General features: G+C 43.5%; 1 protein-coding gene across 1 annotated transcript in view; it reads right to left on the bottom strand.

Annotated features, from left to right (window-relative positions):
- Positions 1 to 27,444, bottom strand: part of LOC126088337 (uncharacterized) — a 377,050-nt gene that overhangs the window by 70,350 nt on the left and 279,256 nt on the right. Inside the window, exon 2 of the mRNA XM_049906471.1 lies at positions 9,578 to 9,744. Within this exon, the coding sequence (XP_049762428.1) occupies positions 9,578 to 9,744 (167 nt within the window). The remainder of the gene's footprint in view (positions 1 to 9,577; positions 9,745 to 27,444) is intronic.

Genomic DNA, 27,444 nt, shown 5'->3' with positions numbered 1-27,444 from the left:
GACAGTTCCACAACGACAGAAATCATTTCCTTGGTCATATAGCAGTTCGAAAAGCTTTGTGTGAAAATCTTCATCGTTGGATAATCTCTTTCCCCCATATGTTCTTTCAGCTTGCCGAAAGGATGATAATCGCATGTTACAAGACCTGCACTTCTCAGTCAGTGACAGTCGCTTCTATGCGGCCTTGGTCGAACGGTTGGCACCATTTCACCACCGCTCGACGTGACATTTTATTCGGTTGATATACTGCCAGGATTTACCTGTGACACTGTTTGTAATTTACACGTTTGGCATTCAATAATCGTTCTATGCCTCAAATTTCAACTTTGGAGTGGGTTTCCAGTTGCCATTTCTAACGCACACTGTGAAGCAGAAACTCCACACGCAGGTCTCTTCTGACAATGTGCCACTCTTGCTGCACAGTGGTCTTAAAAAGGAACAACGAGTGTAATCTTAATTCCGAGGTCCTTACGTGTATCGATTAAATGAAATGGTTGGTATGCTCCATCGTCAGTTCAGATTTCGTATGTGTTGTTAAATAAAAGTTTTTTACTTATTATTATGTTATTTCACCTAGAGGCAGGTGGTAAAGTATTGTGGAAAGATACCGGTGTGTATCATCTGTTCATCCTTTCACTTATTTCGTCGATAATGGAATGTGTGTCCGAAGTCGAACATGTATGTCGTATGAATAGTCAACATCAATAAAGTGCGGTCTGAGCTAATCTGTAATCTTTCACATAATAAACAATTGTTTGAGTTCATGATTATGATCAGCTCTTCAACATAAGAGTAAATTTAGGTAAAGAGGTATACGAGGTATTTTAGTAATATATTCTTCTTCAGTAACAGGAAATCAGCATCAAAAATTCTTTGTGCGTTATGGTGTACATATACGGTGATATTTGTTCGTGAAAGGACGTCTTATTTCGGTTATGATGACTTAATAACGTTGTGGAAAACATGTAAAGGTATTTATAAATACTGCGTTTAGTATCAAAGAAACCTTTCTTGTATGATCAGCTAGGTCTAAGGATGCAGTGAGATTCAGTGGTCAAAATAAATGTTGCATATTGCAGCATGTTGGTATGTTGAACGGTCAGCAACTTGTGACGCTATTTCTGTACGACCAACAGCCAAATTTGCAGCTTTGGTTGTTCGTCACATTGATGCAGCAGATTGCCTTATTGTCAATACTGGACATAACAGGGAACAAAGCTGATTTTGTTCTGTCACATACAGTTATAAGAAAGCAAATACGAAGAAGATCAACAAATTTCCACTTACTTTTGAATACATTGTGGGAGCAAACAATGACCAAAAGTCATTACTAATATTTACTATCAGAAACAGTCTTGATCACAAATTATTTATTCCGGTGACCAATCAGCAAGTCCTTCTTCTCACTACTCAGTGATTTACCACAACAAGAATTTTTGAAGGTATGTAAACGTACAGTTACATTTGCGTTTCATGTAATACTAAATTAGAACTGTGATCTCAAATATTGCGTCATAATTCATGAAATGAGATATATTTCACGTATGTTACATACGAGAAGATTAGGGCAAAGCCTGTCGAAACCGTTTGTTTGTAAATAAAGAAATATTTATTTGATCTTTTTATCTAAAGACATCATCTTGACTCAAAGCGACATACGCTGACACGTCCGTTTGTCTCGTTCTCTGCTCAATTAGAGTGACTCTACGGAACTTCTGATCGTACGTTCTTGTTGTCCGAAGTATCCTGAAGGAACATAAGTCTCGTAATGACACACAGCACGAATACTGCAAGGTCTACAGGTGACATAGTTGCCGTAGACTGTAAATACTGCCCTCTTACGGTAGGAATATGAATTGTTACCGCTACGATTATATTACAGACAAACCGATGTGTATATATCATATTTCTCGAGCACAACGTTCAGTATAAAAGTTTCGGCAATGTGTAACATTTATTTTCACCACTATATAAACAAGTAAAATTATTTTTGTTGAGAAGCTTAATGGTAATCCAGATGTCAAACGCAGTTGTTGATATACGTAAGTGACTAAGATCTGCCATTGTTACATTCGCAAGGTATTCGCAGTACAGGACGTTCCGTAGGGGCCTCGTACTCCCCGCTAGCCAGGTGGGCCGCCTCAGCCGGTAGCGAGGGTGTGGCAGCTCGGCGGGGCGCCGTAACAGGCCCCGCCGTGTCAACACCAGCACCGCTAATGCCGACCACAACACTAGCCGCCCATTAATGAGGCGACCGGCGCCATATTAATGCACACACGGCACGGCACGGCACGGCAGGCACCGCACGCCGCCGGACCAGCCTCTCCTCTGTGCTTGTGTGTGTGTGTGTGTGTGTGCCTGTGTGTGTGTGCCGACTGGAGTACTCTCCCCAGAGCAGCAGCCGGGGCCACTACATATCCTCCACCCCCCCCCCCCCCCCCCTATACCATAACAGTGGCGCCTGAGAGGTCAGAGCTTATCTGGCGTTATCACTGCATGCAAGGGCACTGCTGTCGGCAGTAGTACACGATTTTCGGCAAAAAAGGTAAAGAATGTAATGTAATAATTACACAGCGTTTGAAATGGGCAATATAAGCTAAGAACACCGGAAAATTTGTCTAGAGCCACGAAAGCGGTAGTCCACTTCAAAAGTTTTTTCCGGTATGCCGAATCCTGCTGAAACCAGCCAGTGATAAGTGGATCCCAAACAGCTACCGAATGAAGCGAATGTTTATTTTTCACCCGGTGTTGCACGTACTTCGTGTAAGGATCGCCCACTGCCGAGCTGGAAACGCCTACTGTTTTGTAGGATCCAGACCGAGGACCTGTCAATAGACGCAAGAAGAATATTCAAGATTATTCCATTTATTACTCAGATTACAAGTCGTTGCCGTGTCTTTTGCGATGGTTGGTAACTACATAATCCGGAGAGGAATCCACTGATTCCAGCAGAGGACTCACGGCTGCCGAGGACGCTCCATCAACTCGAAGTTAAAGTCGGTGACATCCTGGTGTGACGGTTTGCGTCCCTCTGGCGAGACAGACACGCCATGTCGGGAACCCTGTTTTGAGATTGTGGCGACAGGGACGAACGTCTGTGATTCACGCATCGCTTCAGGGAGTACTCAGTCCCTCCCAGATAACTGCCCGCGTTGGACCATTATGTTGTATGTCATGCTGAATGCTGAAGCTGGTCTACCAGCAGGATAGGCCGTCAGATGTGCGACGCAGGAGTTTTAGGGCAGCCATGTTGGTAGACCACTGAGTACCCTTCAGTGTTGGCTGCAGCGCTGATGTCGGTACTGGACGCTGGACTCCATCAGCTAATGACTTTGGATCGCTGATCTCGTGAGGTAGAAAGTGTAAGACCAACACTAGAACAGTCTCACACACAAAATGTTACCACATCATAATCAGAGAATCGAGTGCGAACGACAAAAACGCAATCGACACTGTTGATCGAGTGCTCTAAGTTGGTGGGGATGGTGTAATTACTTCTCCGAAGAGAGGCTCCACTCTACGCCATTCGTAACGCCCAAAACGGTTCTGCTCTTCTCCTGTTGTCAGCATCATTTGCTTAACGCATTTGTTACAGTATCTTTACTGCTTAGTCAAACTCCTGTTAGGTGATGCTACGTCTTACCTAGTGTCTCTTATAAAACGCTACGAGATTAACGAAGGCAGTTCGGTCTGTGCTCCTCTAACGATCTTCTGCTAGGCTCACTCGCAGTATCGCTTAAGAAAGGAGCCGTTTCTGCAGTCCTGACAGAGTAACGGTATTGAAGTGCTTACGCTTCCCGCCTCGCGGCTGTTGTACCTACGCGTGATTGAGTAACGCCGGCTGTTCGAGCTTACAAGATATTACTCTCCCGTTTCGTTACTATCTTGTTGCGTAATAATCAAGATATTTTCTCTGAGATTAAGATCTCCTGCTTCGGTGGGCCTATCAAGGTGCTGTAGGACGTCTGAGCGTTCGTCTGTCCTGTAATGTACATGCGCAACCCTGTCAAAACGGATTTTGTCATCTTCGAAGACCAAGAAAGGTGGCGAAGTGGTCAAAACGGCTTTTGTCATCTTCGAAGACCAAGCAAGGTGGGAGGCTGATGGTTCAAACCAGCGTCCGGCTAACCAGATTTAGGTTTTCGTGATTTCCCTAAATCGTTCCAGGCAAATGCCGGGATGGTTGCTCTGAAACGACACAGCAGATTTCCTTCGTCGGCCTTGACACAATTTGAGCTTGTGATCCGTCTGTTATGACCTCGATGTCTACGGGCCGTTAAACCTAAACATCCATTCTTTCTTCCTTCATCTTCGAAGACGGGAGAGTCAGCAGCATACTCGCCATGAAGATGTGGAAGAAAGTGCAACATTTGTTCACCGAGAATTCTGAAATATTTTTGAATGTTGGGCTCCATAAGGTTCCCTTTCTGTGCAGGGACCATGGAATACGTAATTATACAGAATGTAGCAACCAGTCACGGAAACGTAATAATTTATCTATCTTGTTGCAAATCGATTTCGACTCATATCAGTCATCATCGGTGCATTTGCGTAACCGATAGAAGTACTGTCCTTGGCAGATTTTAATCATGATAAAAGTGGTTCAAATGGCTCTGAGAACTATGAGACTTAACATCTGAGGTCATCAGTCCCCTAGAACTTAGAACTACTTAAACCTAACTAACCTAAGGACATCACACACATCCATGCCCGAGGCAGATTCGAACCTGCGAAACCTAACTAACCTAAGGACATCACACACATCCATGCCCGAGGCAGATTCGAACCTGCGACCCTAGCAGTCGCGCGGTTCCGAACTGAAGCGCCTAGAACCGCTCGTCCACCGCGGCCGGCTCTATCATGACAGAAATCTGCCAAGTACAGTACTTCTACTTATGGTATGTCTCGGTTAGAAAAATGTACCGATGATGACTGATATCAGCGAAATCGATTTGCAATTTGATAAATAATGTTTCCGCGTCTGCTTGCTACATTCTTTATAATTCGGAAATGGACATTGTGGTTCATATTCACGGTAATCTGAATGAGTGAGCCTAGATCATGGTATCAACACAGTAAAAAATCACGGAACTACATTCGGCCTGAACTATGTCCTTTAGATGTTGCATTATTCTAAAATAGACCAAATCACGACTCGTCGAACCACGCTAAAAGCCTTCACCCCACTGTTCAGTTTCTGTGTTTTATTGGTGCAGTGAAGTTCTTTAAGTGCGGTTATGAAGATCAGAGCTTTACTAGGTACCCGACAGCAGATATCCATTCCACGCAATTCTCCACGCAACGTTCACTGGAAAATTGGCTGAGATGGACTTGCATACTCTAACAAGAAATTCCTATCAGCTTTGAAACTGAATGACAATGACATGGCGTGACACATGACTCTGGTCCTGTCGGCTAGAATCTTTTTGTGACCACCGTTCTTAAACTAAGCTACGTGGCTGCGAATCATACACACTGAAGAGCCAAGGAAACTGATAAACCTACCTAATATCGTGTAGAGCCCCCGCGAGCACGCACAACTGCCGCAACACGACGTGGCATGGACTCGACTAATGACTAAAATAGTGCTGGAGAGAGATGACCCCATGAATCCTGCAGGGCTGACCATAAATCGGTAAGAGTACGAGGGGGTGAACAGCACGTAGCAAGGAACCCCATAAATGCTCAATAATGTTCATGTCTGGTGAGTTTGGTGGCCAGTGGAAGTGTTCAAACTCATAAGAGTGTTCCTGGAGCCACTCTGTAGCAATTATGGACGTTTGGGGTGTCACAAGTCCATCGGAATGCACAACGAACATGAATGGATGCAGGTAATCAGACAGGATGCTTACATACGGTCAGAGTTGTATCTAGACGTGTCAGGGGCCCCATATCACTGGATCTGCACACACCCTACACGATTACATAGCCTTCACCAGTTTGAATAGTCCCCTGCTGACATGTAGGGTCCATGGATTCGTGAGGTTTTCCCCATACACGTACACGTCCACCCACTCGATACAATTTGAAACGAGACTCGTCCGACCAGGCAACATGTTTACAGTCATCAACAGTCCAATGTCGGTGTTGACGGGTCCAGGTGAGGTTAAAGCTTTGTGTCGTGCAGTGATCAAGGGTACACGAGGGGGCCTTCGGCTCCGAAAGTCCATATGGATAATGTTCCGTTGTATGGTTTGCATACTGACACTTGTTGGTGGCCCAGCACTGAAATCTGCAGAAATTTGCGGAAGGGTTGCACTTCTGTCACGTTGAACGATTCTCTTCAGTTGCCGGTCGTATCGTTCTTTCAGGATCTTTTTCCGGCCGCGTGATGTCGGAGATTTGATGTTGTACCGGTTTCCTGAGATGCACGGTACACTCGTGAAATGGTCATACGGGAAAATCCCCATTGCGTCGGTACCTCGGGGATACTGTGTCCAATCGTTAGTGCGCCGACTATAACACCATGTTCAAACTCAATAAAATATTGATAACCTACAGCAGCACTAACCTACCTAACTGCGCCAGACACTTGTTAGCCGCGCGGGATTAGCCGAGCGGTCTGAGGCACTGCAGTCTTGGACTGTGCGGCTGGTCCCGGCGGAGGTTCGAGTCCTCCCTCGAGCATGGGTGTGTGTGTTTGTCCTTAGGATAATTTAGGTTAAGTAGTGTGTAAGTTTAGGGACTGATGACCTTAGCAGTTAAGCCCATAAGATTTAAAAAAAAAGAAAAAAAAACGCTTGTCGTCTTATGTAGCCGTTGCCGTCCGCAGCGCCGTATTGTGCCTGTTTACGTATGACCGTATTTGAATACGCATGCCTATATCAGCTTCTTAGGCGCTTCATTGTAAACAGATGGAGGTCTGCACTGATTATAAAAAATGACGGTATGGTCTTGGGAATGTCTCAAACACGATAGCTCCTTTGTGTCATAGCTACGTCCCCACATTGATCCATTGTACTCAGCTGATTCCGTACAACCTTCTCGCATGTACTGACATATGACTACCTGTTGCTAATATTATACCAATTACAATAGTCTAGAGCGACCAGTGTGACTAATACACGGTCCAGTCACATAATTGTGACCACCAACTATGTTCGACGTCAGCGTGTAATAACGACTCACAGGTGGTTGGTAGCAGTGGAGGGTATAAAAAGCGTGTCCATGGCGAACGCAGGAATATGTACAGTTGTTGTTTTTAATGCGAAACCGGAGCGACTCATTTAAAGTCCAAAACCACACGATCATTAGCTTGCGGGTCAAGGGTCGAAGTATTTCCGAAACGGCTAGGTTTTTAAACTGCTCCAGTGCCCCCGTAGTAAAGTATTCCGAGCATAGCAAAATGGCTCTACCAAAATCGCCGTCAAGGCAACTATGGTGCACCGCGGACTACGGCCGCGGAGACGTTTACGAGCGAATAGACGTACATTTGTTAAGGAGCTAACGAACCAGACGAACCAAGGGACTATCAATAGTGTCTCCTCAAAGACCATTCAGTGAATGCTGCTGCATACGCCCATGCAACTTCTGCTTTTCGTCGACGAGGGCTGGAATTTTCATGCCAATACCGAAGGAAAATGGACGTCCACTCAGCGGCGACAGATGACCTTCTGAGATGAATCACGTTCCCTGCTCCATCGACGTGAAATGGCTAAACGCTAACCACTTGCAACAATCGTAGGAAGTTTCCGGGCTGGAGAAGGGGACGTTATGGTTTGGGGAATATTTTTTTGGCATTCTCTGGGTGTTTTCGACATTCTGGAAGGCATCTATCCTTCGGGGCTGTGTCCACCACTGCATACAGGTTGTTTTTCCTCTGCATCGGTTTGAAAAGTCTGAAAGCAAAGCACATGCAATAATCGCAGGAAGTTTCCAGGCCGGAGGAGGGAGTGTTATGGTTTGGGGAATATTTTCGTAATATTCCCTCGGTGATGTACACATTCTGTAAGGCGCTATGGATGAACGCAAGTATAAATCTATCCTTGGGGACTATCTCCATCTGTACATACAGTTTGATTATCTTTAGCACAACGACATCTATCAGCAGAAAAATACAACGTGTCACACAGTTCGCAATGCACGTGGGTGGTTCGTTCCCTGCTCACCAATCTCGCCGGATTTAAACCCAGTCGCGAATCTCTGGGACCACCTTGATCAGGGTGCTCGCATCATGGATCTTCAGCTGAGAAACCTAACGCAGCTGGCCTCGGCATTGGAGTCGGCATAGCTCCGCATCCATGTCGGCACTTTCCAGAACCTCACTGACTCACCTGCACGTCTCGCAACGGGAGCCACATTAATGTGACCGGGCAGCGTATTTTTCCCAGTGAGCTTATTGCTGAAAGTTAGTATAGAATAATATTCAATTTGCGGATTGTATTACGGTTACGAACATTTCTTCCTTTTGCGAGAACTCAGAGAAGTTACCGTTGGATCGACAGGTAGCATTTCGGGATGTCTTTAGGAAGGGATCGGCTACACTTAGCTTCTTCTGTAATGACTTATTTACTAATGTTGATCTCCATCTCACGAGCGGTTCTCACACTCGACACTGTTCCTGCGAAACATTGAGATGCTTTCAGTTAAAATTCGTAAGATATCAAGCTGATTCTGTCCTGAGACAGTTCAGGGAAAAATCTCTTGTTCCACTTCAGCTAATCCAAGCATCTTTCAGTAATGATCTTGATATTTTCAAGAAATTGCTATTCCATAAGGCCTGTGAGTCCTCTTACACTTTGCGAGCGGTCTACATCTGATCCACGTTTATTATGAATGTTGTGGTGATCTTATTTACTACGGAAGAATGAAGCAGAGACGAAACACGAATGGCTTTGATTGGGAGCCGACAGTCAGAGACTCAGCCCAACAGTTCTGACATCCAGTGAAACTATCATTGAGAAAAAACTTTATTAACGCTTGGATTTCTCTTCTGTAGATTATTCCGTGCTGAAGATAGGCGACCAATCGTGTCTCACATGTTTCGGAGTGTACCGCATAACTATACTAAGTACGCCTGTCTCCTTCGGGGTCTCCGCGAGGGCGCGTTCCTAGCCATTTTATGCTGGAAATAGCGTTAACTAAACTTGCCTGTGCGGCACTTGGTGCTACTGGAGTTGGCTGCAGTTATTCCTCCTTTGACGTAGTGATCACCCCGCTAGTAGTTCCTTGCTCACCTTGCCTAAAAGACTGCTGGGCTATCAACTCATATGAGTTGATGTCTCCTGTGCTTACAGCAGAGATAGAGCCTCAATGTGTCCAACAGAGGATCCAACTTCTATGGCGGCAGCTATTCACAGCAACTCTTGCTCCGACTTCGCGAATTTCCAGGGGTAATGTGCACTTTCTGAGACCTTCAGGGAGAGCGTCTGCATTTTTGATATTTGCCCATCAGTATCAGATAGGTTTCTGGTTTCGCCCCTCGGCTTCTCCTACATTAACGCTGGCGGTTGTTGCCATAAGCCGCGGCAGTAGAACTGTTACTCCATGAAAAGTATTCCGTGCGTTTTTGCGTTGTGCTTTAAAAACGCATCCCAAGTAATCCCTCGTGGTGGCGCCCATGTTTTGAGGGGCTTACCTGCGGACTGCGGGAAGCAGCAGCTGACTCGTGTGGCGGCACGTTTCCACGCAGGTCCTTCGCTGCTTGCGGATGCGCTCTCTCAGGTCTGGGCAGTCCTTGGGCTGTCCGACGTGGATCAGCAGGTCGCGGAACAGAGCCACCTGGGCATTGAACTCCACAACCATCTGCAACAGGAAACACAGGGAGCTCCTCTAGTTGGCTGGAAACGTCTGCTGTCGAAGAATTCCACAGAAAAGGTTTTCATGCCTCGGGCATGGATGTCTGTGATGTCCTTAGGTTAGTTAGGTTTGAGTAGTTCTAAGTTCTAGGGGACTGATAACCTCAGATGTCAAGTCCCATAGTGCTCAGAGCCATTTGAACCATTTTGTCTTCAGGCAAAATGACTCTCCTGCTAAAGACGTTTCGTACTGGTGATGTCACGCTACCATCAAGTTACAGATATAGAAAATGTTTTGGGGGGAAAAATGTTGTCACATGTAGCTCTAGCTTTTGAGATTTTGAGGCAATGATTGGGCGCAAAGCGCACACTTCTATATAGTGTGGACTACCGATATAAGACATTTCGATGGTAATTGTCGCATAGCAAGGGACAAAGTGTTAGTTGAGGGGCATCAGGATCGTGACAGCATCACAGTTTTACGCTCCCTTTCGCTGATAACGTGACGAGAGATGTGGTGCAGTGAACACTGGACTCTGCGTTGGACAGTAGTCTAAAACATGACCAGCCATCTGCATTTATTATGCAAATTGGAGGGGGAAGAAAGGAAAGGGAAAGGAAGCAACTAATGACATCAGCTGCATCGGGACTTCATGCTGAATCAACGGTTGTGAATGATAATATGGGCCAGACAGGCACTCGAACCCGGGACCTTTTGCTTACTTGGCAGTTGCGTTAACCACTGTGCCACCGGGCCACAACATCTATCGCACATGCGTGGACTATCTCGGCACGCTGCCCAGATGACACACACTCCCACATAGCTCCACCTATCCGCTGTCTCCGTCCACGTCCTCCATGCTCCCTAATTTTAGATTCCCACTGGAAGTCGAAGACAACTGTGCATCTGCACTGAAGGTTGTGGATTCATTGCCCATTGAGATGAGTAATTTATCTGAATGTGTGGTGTCTGTTCTTTAGGACATGTAAGCATAAAGTCCCGATGTAGCTGGTACCAAATAGTTTCTTCCCTTTTGTTTCCTTTGTGCCCCCTATATCTTCAATTTACATACTACACGTTCATGTTATAGTAACTCTGACTATTACGTTTTCACGACTACACCGCACCATACTGCTGAACTGATTTCGATGAAATTTGAAATGGAGACAGCTGGAACCCTGAGGAAGAACATAGACTACTTTAGAGAGTACATCAGTGAACAAAAATCTTGTTGAAAACTATAAAATGTGCCACATACTGTACACGTACAGCGTGCAGCTACTCGAGTAGCACGATGCACACATACGCGTTCCTGTCTACGACCCTCCACACGCGCGCTCGCCAGCGACGCTGCTGGTGTCGCCGCGTCGTGCGTGAAGGCTGTTGGGGGAGGGCGCATAGCACGAGCTATGCTTAGCCGAACAGCCAGAAGGCAGAGAGCAGCGGACCTTATTGCACGTGCAATAGCTTAGTTACTCAGCATCATAACAAACCTATAGATACGCATGCGCTGCGACAGGTTAGGTAGTACATTATGGAAAAAAAATGTCTTCAATTTTGAATACTACAGTCATTTTGGTCTGTGGTCAACGTCAACTTGACCAGGTACTGCGGTAAGATGACAGGTTTGAATGAAATCTTAAAATTGGCAAAATAGCCGCACTGAAATAAAAATTTATACAACTTCGTACATTGCAGTAAAAGGCCAGTTTTAATACGTCTAAAGAAAAACTAACGAACTCCGTATATGAATTTATTATTATCCAATAACATGATCAATTTGTCCAATTGTGACCTACAGTTCTTCAAAACAGTGTCTTCATTAACGCGTATTGTTGCTATGTGAGAGACACTGGAACCTCAAAACTGGTCTATCCTAAGGATAGTCAAATCACTGTACAACTCCAGAAATAAAGATATCTTTAATTTTTATAATTTTATCCTTAGAAAATGGTATATACTTTAGGAATTCCACTGTTACATTTTAAAACGAATAAATGATGAGAGAAATTTACCCTAAAATTACAAGCCTGTAGCAATACTACCAACAAAATCGAAAATTATTGAAGCTATAGTGAAAGGCCAGTTAAACAATTTTTTTGAGTGTAACGTCCTGGTCAACAACGCACAATATGAATTCCGAAACGGACTGTCAACAATTAAGGCATTTCAAGAAATTTTATTATCAGTACTCCACGGCTTTTAAAGCAGAGAGGACACTTACGGTACTCAATTAGATCTAACCAAGATCTTTGGCAATGTTCCACATAATATTTTAAACAAGAAACTTGAAAGCAGTGAATTACTAAATTAGGACCAGCACTACTAATGATATCTGACAAACAGAAAGCAAACCGTAGTTGTTAATTCAAACAAAATTTATCTGGATTCCCCCCCCCCCCCCCCCCCCCAAAGCTGTGTGTTGGCACATTTCTTATTTATTGCGTGTGTGAATAATCTGACAAATTTATATAAATGCGTGATTTAGGATGATGACAATTTTCATTGCATCACATAATTGTGTGAATGGTATCAGACAACTGAACAACATCATCATGGAAAATGCAGCTAAATGATATCAGGAAAAAAGGCTGAAACTAAGTAACAATAAAACTGAACAAATTGTATTTTTTAGCAGTATTCATGATGGAGAAAATGAACGAAAGTCTTCTGCAATTTTGTTAGGCATTTACCTAGATAGTAAATTTTGCTGCAGTATCCACAAATATTCAGAAATCCCAACATCCATATCCTTGATTCAGTGTGGAAAGGACTGGGCGGTTTTTTAGGTTAGAGGGTCTCAGGGAACCACAGAAGTGGCGTCCATTTAAAAGTGGGCATGTAAAACAGAGTAAGATAGTTGTAGAAACGATTGGTATTGTAGTTGTAAATTGTCGTAGCTGTGTTGGGAAAGAACCAGAGCTCCAAGCTCTAATAGAAAGCACTGAAGCTCAAATAGTTGTAGGTACAGAGAGCTGGCTAAAGCCGGAAATAAGTTCACGAAATTTTTTCAAACGATCTAACAGTGTTCAGGAAATACAGTTGGTGGTGGAGTATTTAAGGCTGTCAGAGATAGTTTGCCTTGTAGCGAAATTGAAGTAGATAGTTCGCGTGAAATAGTATGGGTAGAGTTTATACCCGATAATCGGACTAAACTATTAATTGGATCGTTTTACCGACCCTCCGACTCAGAAGAAATAGTTGCTGAACAGTTCAAAGAAAACTTGAGTCTCATTTAAAATAAGTACCCCGCTCATACAATTATAATCGGTGGTGACTTCAATCTACCCTCGATATGCTGGAAAAATTATGCGTTTAAAGCCGGTGGCAAACATAAAACGTCATCCGAAATTGTACTGAATGCTTCCTCAGAAAATTATTTTGAACAATTAGTTCATGAGCCCACTCGAAGCGTAAATGGTTGCGAAAGTATACTTGACCTTTTAGCAACAAATAATACTGGACAAATAGTGAGTATTGTGAAGAATACAGGGATTAGCGACCACAAGGCAGTTGCTGCTAGGCTGAATACCGTAACACCTACGACCATCAAAAAGAAACGCAAAGTATATCTATTTAAGAAACTGATAAAAATGCTCTTAACTCCTTTTTAAGAGACTGTTTTCGCTCCTTCCGACCTGATCATGTAAGTGCAGGAAAGTTGTGGATTGTTTTCAAAGATATAGTATCAACAGCAATTGAGAGATATATACCACATAAACTAATAAGTGATGCTACTGATCCCCCATGATACACAAAACGGGTCAGATCGTTGTTGCAGTCGCAACGAAAAAAGTATGCCAAATTTAAAAGAACGCAAAATCCCCAAGATTAGCAAAGTTTTACAGAAGTTCGAAATATAGCGCGTACTTCAATGCGAGATGATTTCAATAATTTCGACAACGAAATTCTGTCTCAAAATCTGGCAGAAAACCCAAAGAGATTCTGGTCGTACATAAAGAACACCAGTGGCAAGACGTAATCAATACCTTCACTGCGCGATAACAACGGTGAAGTCACTGATGACAGTGCCGCTAAAGCAGAGTTATTAAACTCGATTTTCCGAAACTCAAAGAAGACGAAGTAAATATTCCTGAATTCCATTCAAGAACAACTGCCAAGATGAGAAACATAGCAATAGATATCCTTGGTGTAACAAAGCAGCTTAAATCACTTAATAAAGGCAAGGCCTTCGGTCCACATTGTATACCAGTCAGATTCCTTTCAGAATATGCTGGTAAAACAGCTCCATATTTAGCAATTATACACAACCACTAGCTCATAGAAAGATCCGTACCTAAAGACTAGAAAATTGCTCAAGGCACACCAATACCGCCGCGCGGGATTAGCCGAGCGGCCTAAGGCACTGCAGTAATGGGCTATGCTGCTGGTCCCGGCGGAGGTTCGAGTCCTCCCTCGGGCATGGGTGTGTGTGTTTGTCCTTATGACAATTTAGGTTCAATAGTGTGTAAGCGTAGGGACTGATGACCTTAGCAGTTAAGTCCCATAAGATTTCACACACATTTGAACATTTTGAATACACCAATACCCAAAAAGGGAAGTAGGAGTAATCCGCTGAATTACGGGCCTATATCACTATCGTCGATTTGCAGTAGGGTTTTAGAATACATACTGTATTCGGACATTATGAAGTACCTCGAAGAAAACGATTTATTTACACATAGTGCGGATTCATAAAATATTGTTCTTGTGAAACACAACTAGCTCTTTATACTCATGAAGTAATGAGTGCTATCGACAGGGGATGTCAAATTGATTCCATATTTTTAGAAGACCTGAGTAGCCGTCTTAGATTGTTTGCAGATGATGCTGTCGTTTACCGTCTTGTAAAGTCATCAGGTGATCAAAACGAATTGCAAAATGATTTATATCTCTATGATGCGAAAAATGGCAATTGACCCTGAATAAAGAAAAGCGTGAAGTTATTCACATGAGTACTAAAAGAAATCAGTTAAATTTCGATTACGCGGTAAGTCACACAAATCTGAAGGCTGTAAATTCAGCTAAACACTTAGGGATTACAATTACAAATAACCTAAATTGGAACGATCACATAGATAATACTGTGGGTAAAGCAAACCATAGATTGCGATTCATTTGCAGAACAGTTAGAAGGTGCAATAGGTCTACTAAAGAGACTGTTCACACCACACTTCTCCGCCTTGTTCTGGATCATTGCTGTGCGGTGTGGGATCCGCACCAGGTGGGACTGACGGATGACATCGGAAAAGTACAAAGAAGGGTAGCTCGTTTTGTGTTATCGCGAAGTGGGGGAGATAGTGTCACAGACATGATACGTGAGTTGGAGTGGCAGTGATTAAAACAAAGGCGTTTTTCGTTGCGACGGGATCTTCTCATGAAATTTCAGTTTTCTGCTCAGATTGCGAAAACATTCTGTTGGCCCCCCACCTACATAGGGAGAAATGATCATCACGATAAAATAAGAGAAATCAGGGCTCACACAGAAAAATTTAAGTGCTCGTTTTTCCCGCGTTCCGTTCGAGAGTGGAACGGTAGAGAGACAGCTTGAAGGTGGTTAATTGAACCCTCTGCCAGGTACTTTACTGTGAAAAGCAGAGTAATCACGTAGATGTAAATGTAGATATTACCCTGTTGCCACAATGTAAGGACTAAACCGTCTGAATTACACTTTAAGACTTCGGCGCACGATACTTTTACAAAAAGAAAAAAAACCGTTAATAAAAGACATTTATCGAAACACGGTTGTTTAAAAGCAATTGCAGTTAAAAGACGTATTGCGCAGGCTCGATATGGCGTATAGTGGAGATAAATCCTCGACAAATGAGTGATGTGGAGGCTGCACACACCACTTAAAAACTGATGGATTGATCTACCACTATAATGCGACGATAGACTCCAATAAAATGTTAATAAAAGAGAATTTCCGAAACAGGTCTATGGTTCAAATGGCTCTGTGCACTATGGGACTCAACATCTTAGATCATAAGTCCCCTAGCACTTAGAACTACTTAAACCGAACTAACCTAAGGACATCACACACACCCATGCCCGAGGCAGGATTCGAACCTGCGACCGTAGCAGTCCCGCGGTTCCGGACTGCAGCGCCAGAACCGCTAGACCACCGCGGTCGGCCTCCAAAACAGGTCTATCCACGTTTATGATTTCAGTAGGAATGTGTAGGTACTGCACAATATCAATGTTTACAGCGTATTCACTACATTATCTGACATTAATATTTTTGTCTAAATCTTGAAATCTTTACTGCAGAATAAGGAACTAAACGTTCTAATTGTTTCCGAATATATTTACTTGGAATTAACAAGTCGCATTTCTTTTCCTAGGTATCGAAGGTCTTACGGCGGTAGTAGCACGTTGTTGTTAGAAGACGGCACATTTGACTTCTGGAACCATCACCCATATCTGCGCACTCCTTCCATTCCTCTTAAATGCAGAATGATTATCCGTAGCCAAAGTGTTGATCGTTTGCCAGGGCTTGTTAGTGTGAACCGTTGCTTTGATGGATCTGTTCCCGGAGCGTTGCGTTCAGCCTGTGCGACTGGTACATAGAGGGTCAATTTTTGATCATCGGGACTAACACAGATATAGGGAGAGAACTACAACTGTTTACACTCCGTTAGATCACTCACTAGTTTTACCTGCTATGATTTTTTGTTGTTGTTGCGAAAAGTTGCTTGAGCATGTTTACAAAGAAACTTTACAATTTTAGAGAAACACTCAAGATGACGTCTGTTAGGTCAAACTTGTAACTTTCACCTATTTTTTGTATCTATGACTATCGATGACTTCTGGTGATTGCTAGTCTTGAGATGGTAAGGGATGATGATAAAACACTGAATAAAATTTCGTCCTTATGAGCACAGAAGAAAGCCTTTGCTATGTGTGAAGAATAGTGTGAGTGCGTGATGGCTGTTGGGGGCGACTGTGTGTAACTTTGCTGCATTTTTCAGGCAGAAATCACAACACACGCGCCTGGAGGGCGCGCACTTGTATCTGAAGGCTATGTTCCGTCATTCAGAATGATCGAACCCCTGGAATTGTAGCTTTAGTATTTACAGATCGCACCTACAGGGTGTTTGAAGTGAAATGATTGCTGAAGCAGTGGAGAGTAGATCAATCCAGGGCAATAGTGGGGCAAGAATGGTAAACAAGGGTCGTCGTAGAACGACAGCACCATAAAACGATCGTAGGCTTGTTCGACTGGCTCTAACGAACAGGCGGATGACGACAACTGAAATCCGAGTGTCACCACGAAACGCGGAGAAAACGTCACTGAAAGATGGGCTGAGATACCGTATTGTCACTCGCCGTTTACCGCTGAGACCATTACCACAGACAACAGAGACTTCCACGGTATGAGTCAACTGGGAAACTGAATGGCATTCTGTGCTGTTCAGCGATGAGTGTGGCTTCCGTTTGTGGAGAACAGATAGACGATAGCATTTTTGTAGGCTATCTGGGAAAGGTCAAAAGAAGCAGCAATTTTCGAAACCCATTCCTCTTCAACTCTTTGAGTCATCTGAAGAGCTATAAGATGTAGCTGCAAGACTATGGAAGAGGGGTTTGTGATGCAGTGACTTCGTCAAGCTCATAATGCATGTGGCGAGGTCATATCGTCTGTCCAGACAGTCCACACCACAAAGGGACAGAGAATAATAAAATTAATTCTTTAATTCTGGTCACAGATTCCATCTCCCACTAAGATTCCGAGTTAATCGATACTAAATAAAGACCGGTCGTTCAATTAATTAATAAGCCGTCAATCTGAACTGCTAAACTAGTTTTCTCAGGACCGCAGACACTATCAAGGCACTACCTACGTAGAGGATCATCTGCTGGAGGGCGCAGGATAATTTTGGCATTCCCTGTTTATGTCACGTAGAAAACACTGAAGGTGGAGAAATCTAGCTTGGTTCCTTGGCGTAATTTCGAATCATCACTGAAGCCACGCGGTGTGGGAGACATACAAGGTCTCCTTCATTCTGGCAATCTGCGCAAGTTCGGGCCACCCAACTCTAAAGCAAGAACTTGGCCGCTCCAGTCGGTCAGAACGGCAGGAACCGTTTCACGTCCAGTTTCTGCTGGGTTGGCTACGAAGATCTTTTCGTATACCGCCGAAGTGCACTGCAGTTCGTCGACAGAATTTTTGAATAGCCCGGAAAGCAGTTGTCCATCCCATTCGGTTTGCAGCCACTAATGGCGTCGACATCGCGAGCTTCATCTTGCAGTAGTAGTCTTTTTGAGGCAAGTGTTGTCTTCAAATATGTTGGGAGTAGTCTTATATTAACCATCCGTGAGTTGCTAGTGATGTTTCCAATTAAGAATCACGCTACAAAAACGGTGGGTGCGGCTTATACTCGTATTTGTACTGCGAGATAGCAGCACTGTAAATCGATATATATAGTGTGGTCAACTTTATTGTCCAACCCCTGTTACTGTGACCACATTCTTGACCCATGACTAGATTATTTGTTATGGTGATTCCCCTTAATACATTTTGAGCTTTCTTTAGGGACTGGTCGTTATTCTGAAGACATTTTTGGTCGTGTGAACTTTTTTGCCTTTTGACTTGTCCTACTGCAAGTCCATTGATCGTCTAACGGGTGCTTTATTGTAAGTGATACGTGCCATGTATGGAAGCGAAACGTGGACGATAAATAGTTTAGACAAGAAGAGAATAGACGCTTCAGAAATATGGTGCTACATAAGAATGCTGAAGATTAAATGGGTAGCTCACGTAACTAATCAGGAGGTATTGAATAGAATTGGGGAGAAAAGGATCTTGTGGCACAACTTGACTAGAAGAAGGGATCGGTTGGTAGGACATGTTCTGAGGCATCAAGGGATCACCAATTTAGTATTGGAGGGCAGTGTGGACGGTAAAAATCGTAGAGGGAGACCAAGAGATGAATACACTAAGCAGATTCAGAAGGATATAGGCTGCAGTAGGTACTGGGAGATGAAGAAGCTTGCACAGGATAGAGTAGCATGGAGAGCTGCATCAAACCAGTCTCAGGACTGAAGACCACAACAACAACAACACGTTAGGAGACTTATGACATGGCTACCTCACGTTTCTGTGTCATTTCTGAATAGATGCACTGTCAGTCCTTGCTGACTCTCATTAGTCTATAGCTTAGCTGCTGTCCCTTTAATCAGCTCTTTACTAAGATACGAAACAGCTGCTGTAGGAAACGATGTCGGACGCCTGGAACAGAAGATCAGCAGGGCAGTGATCTACTAGGGAACAGTGGTAGTTGGTACAATTAATCCAGCCTCTCGAGAGGAGAGATCACAGAGACCCCAGCAATAGGTACAGCTATTGTCCCAACCAACACACACGCTAAGGCTGAATGGTAAACCATGATGCCATATCCTTCATGAGCAGGGTAGAAAATGGCATATTCCAGCAGGACATTGCAAAACCCCTAATTGCAGTACAGGACACAAAGGCCTTGATAAACGCGCGGGTTTTTGATTGGCATTCCTGGTTCCCCGATTTATCTTCCACAGAGCATGTCTGGGATGTCTGCCTCCAGCCAGCAATATTCATGGAATGACATAGCATGTGTTTCATTCGTGGCAGAGCGTGTCAAGATGATAAGGGAAAGCTATTTGCTTCCATGCCACAAAGAAAGAAAAGAAGAATGTGTTCATGTCTGTTGGGGTCACTCCTAAAATTGACCTTGAGGCTGAACATCAGTTCCGAATGAAATGAAAGATTAATTCCTTAAAACCTGTGATATGATGTAAATTTCAACAAAATTTGATAATAATGGATTGGTGCTATATGGTGTAATTCTTACAACTTCCTTCAATGTAGAAATAACACGTGAGGATCTAGCAGTGAGGCCATTCGATATCAGCGGCGGGACACGTTTAACGCCTCCCGCTTTCACACACGCACACACACACACACACACACACACACACACACACACACACACTCAGATTACATCGACTCGTCCGATTTCATTTGCTGAGCGGTATCGAGGCAGCTGGTGTAAAGTTATCCGGCACTGACACGTCTACGTAACACGACGCAAAGCTCTAGGGGAGTGTGGGTACCTAGTGACGTAAGGGAGTGCGGAAAACATCAAAGACAGCTCAGCGGCACAGGGACACGACGGATGGGCTAGCGCCACGCCTGCCAGAAGATTACGCCTCACGAAGGAGGCGGGGGTGGGGAAACAGTGGACACTGAGGATGCGGAAGTGCTGCTGTTGTATGTGCATCTGTTCCTTAGGGAACTGTATTACCTTTTAAGAGGATTTAGTTCGAGGTAAAGTACTGGACTCATATTCAATGAATTTTATTAACGTCAGAGTAACTAGATGCAGAAATTCATCGAATGCTAGGTTCCATTTTTTTTTTGTATTTGTGGTACAGGTGTTGAATATATACTGATGAACCAAAAATTTATGACCGCCTGCTTAACAGCGTGTTGGTTCTCCTTTCGAACGCAATACAGCAGCGATTTTGTATGGTTCACATCTACATCACACTCCGCAAGCTACCTAATGGTGTGTGGCGGAGAGTACTTTCGGTAACACTATCTGATCCCCGCAACCCTGTTCCAGTCGTGAGCACTGCGTGGGAGGAATGATTGTCTGCATTGTCTCTGCATTGACTCTAATTTCTCGAATTTTCTCCTCGTGGTCAACACGCGATTCGTATGTGGGGGAAGTTATATGTTGTCTGACTCCTCGTGACAAGTGTTGTCCCGAAATTTCAATAGTAACTCTCTACGTGATGCACAACGCCTCTGCCGGCCGGAGTGGCCGAGCGGTTAAAGGCGCTACAGTCTGGAACCGCACGACCGCTACGGTCGCAGGTTCGAATCCTGCCTTGGGCATGGATGTGTGTGATGTCTTTAGGTTAGTTAGGTTTAAGTAGTTCTAAGTTCTAGGGGACTTATGACCACAGCAGTTGAGTCCCATAGTGCTCAGAGCCATTTTTAACAACGCCTCTCCTGTAACGTCTGCCGGTGGAGTTTGTTTAGAAATTCCATAACGCTCTCTCGCCAGCTAAACGATCCCGTGACGAAACGCGCCGCTCTTCGTTGGATCTTCTCTATGTCCTCTATCGGTCCTACTTGGTAGGGATCCCAAGTAGATGAACAATACCCAAGAATCGGGCAAACAAACGCCTTCTAAGCCACTTCTTTCGTGAATGAGTTACATTTCCTTAAGATTCATCCGATGAATCTCAGTCTGGTGTCTGCTTTTCCCACTATCTGTTTTATATGTCCATTGCACTTAAGGTCGCCCTAGATAATTACGCCTAGATATTTTACGGCAGTCGCTGCCTGCAACTGTTTGTCATCAGTAGTGTAGCAGTGCAGTAGTGGGTTTGTTTTTCCTATGTACGTGCAATACGTTACATTTATTTACATTCAGGGTCAACTGCCAGAGCCTGGACCAATCATCAGTTCTCTGCAGGTCGTTCTGCAAATTCTTACTATCTTCTGGCGTTGCTACGTTGGTATATACATCATCTATGAATAGCCTTAAAGAGTATCCGACACTTTCTACTAGATCATTTATGCGCCATGTGATCAAAAGTATCCAGATACGTGGCAGAAAACGGCTTACAAGTTCATGGAGCCCACCATCGGTAATGTTGGAAATCAGTATGGTGTTGGCCCACGTTTAGCCTTGATGACAGCTCCCACTCTCGCAGACATACGTTCAATCAGATGCTGGAAGGTTTCTTGGGGAATAGCAGCTCATTCTTCACGGAATGCTGCACTCAGGAGAGATATCGATGTCGATGGGTGAGGCCTAGCACGATGTCGGCGTTCCAAAACATCCCAAAGGTGTTCTATGGGATTCAGTCAGGACTCTGTGCAGGCCAGTCCATTACAGGGATGTTATTGTTGCCGGCCTCAGCGGCCGTGCGGTTCTAGGCGCTGCAGTCCGGAACCGCAGGACTGCTACGGTCGCAGGTTCGAATCCTGCCTCGGGCTTGGATGTGTTTGATGTCCTTAGGTTAGTTAGGGTTAAGTAGTTCTAAGTTCTAGGAGACTGATGACCTAAGATGTTAACTCCCATAGTGCTCAGAGCCATTTGAACCATTTGATGTTATTGTCGTGTAACCACTCCGCCAAAAGCCGTGCGCTTTGAAGAGGTGTTCGATCGTGTTGAAAGATGCAACCGCCATCTCCGAATTGCTCTTCAACAGTGGGAAGCAAGAAGGTGCTTAAAACATCAATGCAGGACTGTGCTGTGATAGTGCTGTGCAAAACAACAAGGGGTGCAAGCCCCATCTATGAACAACACCGTAGCACCACCGCTGCAGAATTTTACTGTTGGCACTACACACGCTGGCAGATGTCTTTCACCGGGCATTCGCCATACCCTCATTCTGCCATCGGATAGCCACATTGCGTAGCGTGATTTGTGACTCCACACAACGTTTTTCCACTATTCAATCATCCAGTGTTTACGCTCCTTACACCAAGCGAGGGTCGTTTGACATTTACTGGCGTGATGTGTGGCTTATGAGCAGCCGCTCGACCATGAAATCCAAGTTTTCTCAACTCCCTCCTAATTGTCATAGTACTTGAAGTGGATCCTGATGCACGTTGGAATTCCTGTATTATGTTCTGGATATATGTCTGTCTATTACACATTATGACCCTCTTCAACTGTCAGAGGTCTCTGTCAGTGAGCAGACGAGGTCGGCCTTTACGCATTTGTGCTGTACGTGTTCCTTCACGTTTCCACTTCACTATCACATCGGGAACAGTGGACCTAGGGATGTTTAGGAGTGTGGAAATCACGCGCACAAACGTATGACGCAAGTGACACTCAGTCACCTGACCACGTTAGTAGTTCGTTAGTTATGCGTAGCGCCCCATTCCGCTCTCTCACGATATCTAATGTCTACTGTGGTTACTGATATGGAGTACCTGGCAGTATGTGGCACCACAATGCACCTAGTATGAAAATCGTAGGTTTTAGGGGGTGCTCAGATACTTTTGATCACATAGTGTATATATACTGTAAACAGCAACGGTCCTATCGCACTTCCCTGTGGTACTCCGGATATTATCTTTACATCTGTCGGTTTTCTTCCGTTAAGAACGATGTGTTGAGATCTATTTGCAAGAAAGTCTTGAATCCAATCGCAAAACTGAACGATTTTTTTTCGTTAAATAGCACTGCGGGACGGTGTCAAATGCCTTACTGAAATCAAGGAACACGGCATCTACCTGAGCGCCGTTGTCCACTGCGCTGTGGACCTCATGGAGGAACAGGGCGAGCTGAGTTTCGCAAGATCTCTGTATGTGGAATCCATGTTGATTTTTATAGAAGAGATGTTCATTTTCCAAAAACGTCATAATTCTTGAGCATAAAACATATTCCATAATTCTACAACAGATTGACGTGAACGATATAGGTCGATAATTGTGTGGATCTGTCTTACGGCCTTTCTTAAAAACGGGAACGACCTGCTCTGTTTTGAAGTCGTCAGGTACCTTTCGATACTCAAGCGAGCTACAATAAATTACGACTGGAAGGGGAGCATATTCTTTCGCATAATCTTTATAGAATCTAATAGGTATCTCCTCCGGTCCTGGCGCCTTTCCATTACTAGGCGGTTGTAGGTACTTTTCAGTTCCGCGATCGGTTATCTCAATATCTGCCATTTCGACGTTCCCACGACGATTGGAAGGAGGGACAGTGGTGAAACAACTTCGGAAGACCGAATTCAGTATTTCGGCCTTCTCTCTATTATCTCCCGTTTCGGTACCGGTGTGGTCGCTGAGAGAATGAATAGATGATTTTGACCCACTTATTGATTTTACATAAGTCCAAAATCTCTTAGCGTTTTTACTCAGGTCGGTTGACATCGTCTTTCTTTCAAAATCATTGAAGGCATCTCTCATTGCTGACCTTGGGCTCATTTTTGCTTCGTTCAGTTTTTGTTTCTCAGCTATGTTTTTACTTCTCTTGAATCTGCGAAGTACCTATTTTCTGTTTCTTGATTTTGACTAGTTTAGGACACCTCAGTCCATTTTCAAACCATCCGTGCTATAATGTGAAAAGTACATGCGATACTCCATGTACAGAAACTGCACTTGCATTACTCAAAGCGGTATACGGCCGACTTAACTACAGAAAAACACACCACAAAGGAGGGTCATTAGAGAACTCTTTAGAGTCCGTCTTATGTGGTGTACAGTTGCCAAAGGCTGTTAAGAACGTCGTCCTTTTGTTCATTGCACTATGAACTGTCGGTTTAGACCGCGAAATGTGTGGAAATCATTGTCCCAGGGAAAGGGATGGCTTCACTGAAGTCCTTCTTGCAAACCCCTGATCCCTTTTCTTGCAGATTCTGAGCGGCGTTGTATGTGAACTGTTTTCCTCAGCGTATTTCAACGCTGGGCGTCGTGACTTTGACCTGCATCGCAGAGGGGCCAGAAGACGGGGTGGAATGTGTGTAAGAGGCGCTGTGAAGACCTTCCGATCATATGACGCGCCCACGGCGGCATGGGCAGAATTGTGGTGAAATTTAGTGCTAGTGTGACGTCATTTACTTTATTTACACGTCACATGCACTGCTGAACTCTGGTCTTTTCTCCGCCTGTGTTAGCACCTTGCTGTTCGAAGCGTCGTCGAGCGCGAGGCTTACGTCGCAAGGCATCACGCTTTTACACCTTCACAGAGGGAGGTTGTAGGCAACTTTGAGCGAAATTTAAAACTTATACGTTGGAATCGGAGACAATTAAGGCATTTCGAAAAAGTGACCCTTTAATTGTATTGCGCAGAAACAAACCTATAAAAATAATAAAACAGCAGCTGAATTTCCACGCATTACTTATTTATAACGGTAACTATGTAAACGTGTAATATCGCTGAACTGCTGTCATCTAAGTTGTCAGAAAAACAGCGTACATGGAAACCAAGTAAAATCAGGTATACATCTCCACTTTACACCTAAGCTGAAACTAGTAATTCTAAAAGAGACAGGATATGACGGCAACGGTATTAGATGTAAGGTAAAATCACTCCACGATGTATTATAATCTTTCTGATCGTGTTACAGACCATTAAATTAAGACCATCGCTTTTTAATATATGTATTGAACCCCTGATGGTGGCAATATGCTGAAATGAGCTCATTGTGAATGATCTTTAAAATATGAAATAAAAACAATTTACAGAGCAGTGCTCTGGTTGATATTCATAATAATCATGTCTTAAAAAGACATATTTTCACTGCGGACCCCAAAGAACAAAAGTATTTAATTCTGTTGGACAGTGTAATTCAATACGATGAAAACCTCTTTTGGAGTTCATCGTATTCCCATGAATGTTTATTTTGCGTACTTCAGCGTCTTGCGCAACAGAAATATCAAGCGACGTAGATATTGAATTAAATATAGTTTATATATTCTTGGAGTACCGATTGACATTAATACGTATTAAGACGTAGTGAGCTAAATTACAAAACACATATGCAGATAAATACCAGAAATTCAGCTAACTGAAACAACATCATCGAAGATATTTTTATGGAGGCTACGTACTGTGGTAAAACCGGAACGGAAGGGAATATAACCATTTGCGATGTGGTGCTACATAAGAACAAAGTGAACTGATAAGTAATAAGGAGGTTCCACGTAGAATCGGCGAGGAAAGGAATACATGGAAAACACTGTCAAGAAGAAGGAGTGGGGTGCTAGGACATGTGGTAAGATATCAGGGAATAAATTCCAAGGTACTAGAGCGTAAGAACTGTAGAGAAAGACAGAGATTAGAATACATCCAGAAAATAATTGGGGACGTAGACTACAAGCGCTGCTGTGAGATAAAGAGGTTGTCACAGGAGTGGAATTCTTGCGTGCCGCATCAAACCAGTCAGTAGGGTGTTTCTTAGGATTCCGTATCTCGATCGGCAAGAAACGGAATCCATACAGGATCACTTAACTGTTCATTTGTATGCCTGTAACGAGCACCTTACCTCACGAACGGTAGAGGTACCACGTTGAAATTTATGTTAAGTATTCAACTGTATGTCCAGTGGTGTTTAAACATTTAAGCTTCTGAGTCAATTCAATCAAAAGATACGGGCATTTATGCCACCTACTTTGATATTCGCAAGCACTTTTATCAAAACCTAAAGAATACCCCCGTTGACCGAGAATCATGAAATTTGGCAAGAAGCAAAGTTTCACAATACAACTAATGGAAAAAATCCGAAAATTGTTAATTTGTAATTATATCACACGAAAAAATATTTTTTGACATTTGTTATTCGTTCGTCTGTCTCTCCGTTTGTTAACACCTTGTTTCCTCAGGAACTGGTAGACATTTCAAGTTCATATTTGTATTACATACTAAGATCTACGATCCATAGGAGGTGTAATTAATCATTTTCGAATTTCTTTCTACCTACACTTGTACTTTGAAACCTTGAGTTTTTTCTAAATTTTATGATTCTAGGGCAACGTAAAGTTCCTATAGGTGTTCACGAGTGAGTTTGTGAGACATAAATGCAACAGGCAGTTAGCATAGCAAAATAAACTAATAAAATAAATGAAAAATTACAATGTTAAATGCGATATTACGCAAAGCACACAGTTAAAAGTTAAAACTAAACAATTCTTGAAAGTCTTGGAATACCTGGGATCGATATCGCGGCTTGATCGATATTGATAACAAGTAAAAATTGTCAAGATTTTTGAATGCCGGGTTGGATGAACTATCTACACACATAACTGTGTACGGAATCCTCGGTGCACGAGTGCTACTCGCGCTTATCCGTATTTTTTTTTTTTTTTAAATTTGTAACTCGTAATTTACGCAACTATTGACGAGGTGCTTTTAGTATCTGGTCTTGTTCTCTTAGCAATCTTTTGTGCCATGGGATGAAAAATACAGCAGTTTGGTGCATTGTGTATTATTGAAAGTGCACAAACGACATTTATACCTTAAACTAGCAGTTGATTAGTAATTTGAACGTAGCTACGTTCTGGATAACAATTTCTTTGATAACCGTAGGAGGCGAATACTACTTGAGGTTGAGGATTTTAGTCATCTCCTCAACTGACATGGAATTGTCAGTATCGAATAGGTCGAGAGTGGAAACATGTTTCCTAAAAGAAAGAACATTTCTACACAACTATTGACAGAGTCCTTTAGGTCTCGTTTTATTCTTTCATGTGTTATCTGTGTAATGGGACGACACTTGGAATACCGCCGATGTACGTCCGATGTTTGCGATGCTGAAGGGGAGAGATTAAGAGAATACTGATGAGGTTGATGTATGTTTTGTGAGTGACAGTTCATGTGTTGTGAAGCAGTAGTTCCGAAGGGGGCTCCATGGTAAGAAATAAAGATATTAGTGTAGTGACTACTAATTAGGAACGTCACACAATAGTAGAGAATAAGGTTACCTAACTTCAGAATTCCGAAGCAAGTCAAGACAGTGTACCAAAGAATAGTTTTCCTTCTCTTGTTCTGGATTGTCCTTCGTAGATGAGTTTCTCGAATTGTCTGTCCCACTCGCTGAACAAGGTGATCGGTTGACAATCACTTCCTTTCCTGATCAGTTGCACCATGAACGTTTGTACATCCTGATTCGAAGTCCTTGCATCATTGCTGCAATTTGCTGTCACATATGACAGTTACATCACGTGGGGTGCATAAAATCAAGTGAAACCCCTCAGCATGA

Source organism: Schistocerca cancellata, chromosome 6 (assembly GCF_023864275.1).
Source record: "Schistocerca cancellata isolate TAMUIC-IGC-003103 chromosome 6, iqSchCanc2.1, whole genome shotgun sequence".
Taxonomy (NCBI): domain Eukaryota; kingdom Metazoa; phylum Arthropoda; class Insecta; order Orthoptera; family Acrididae; genus Schistocerca; species Schistocerca cancellata.
This window is presented reverse-complemented; position numbering and strand designations above follow the sequence as displayed.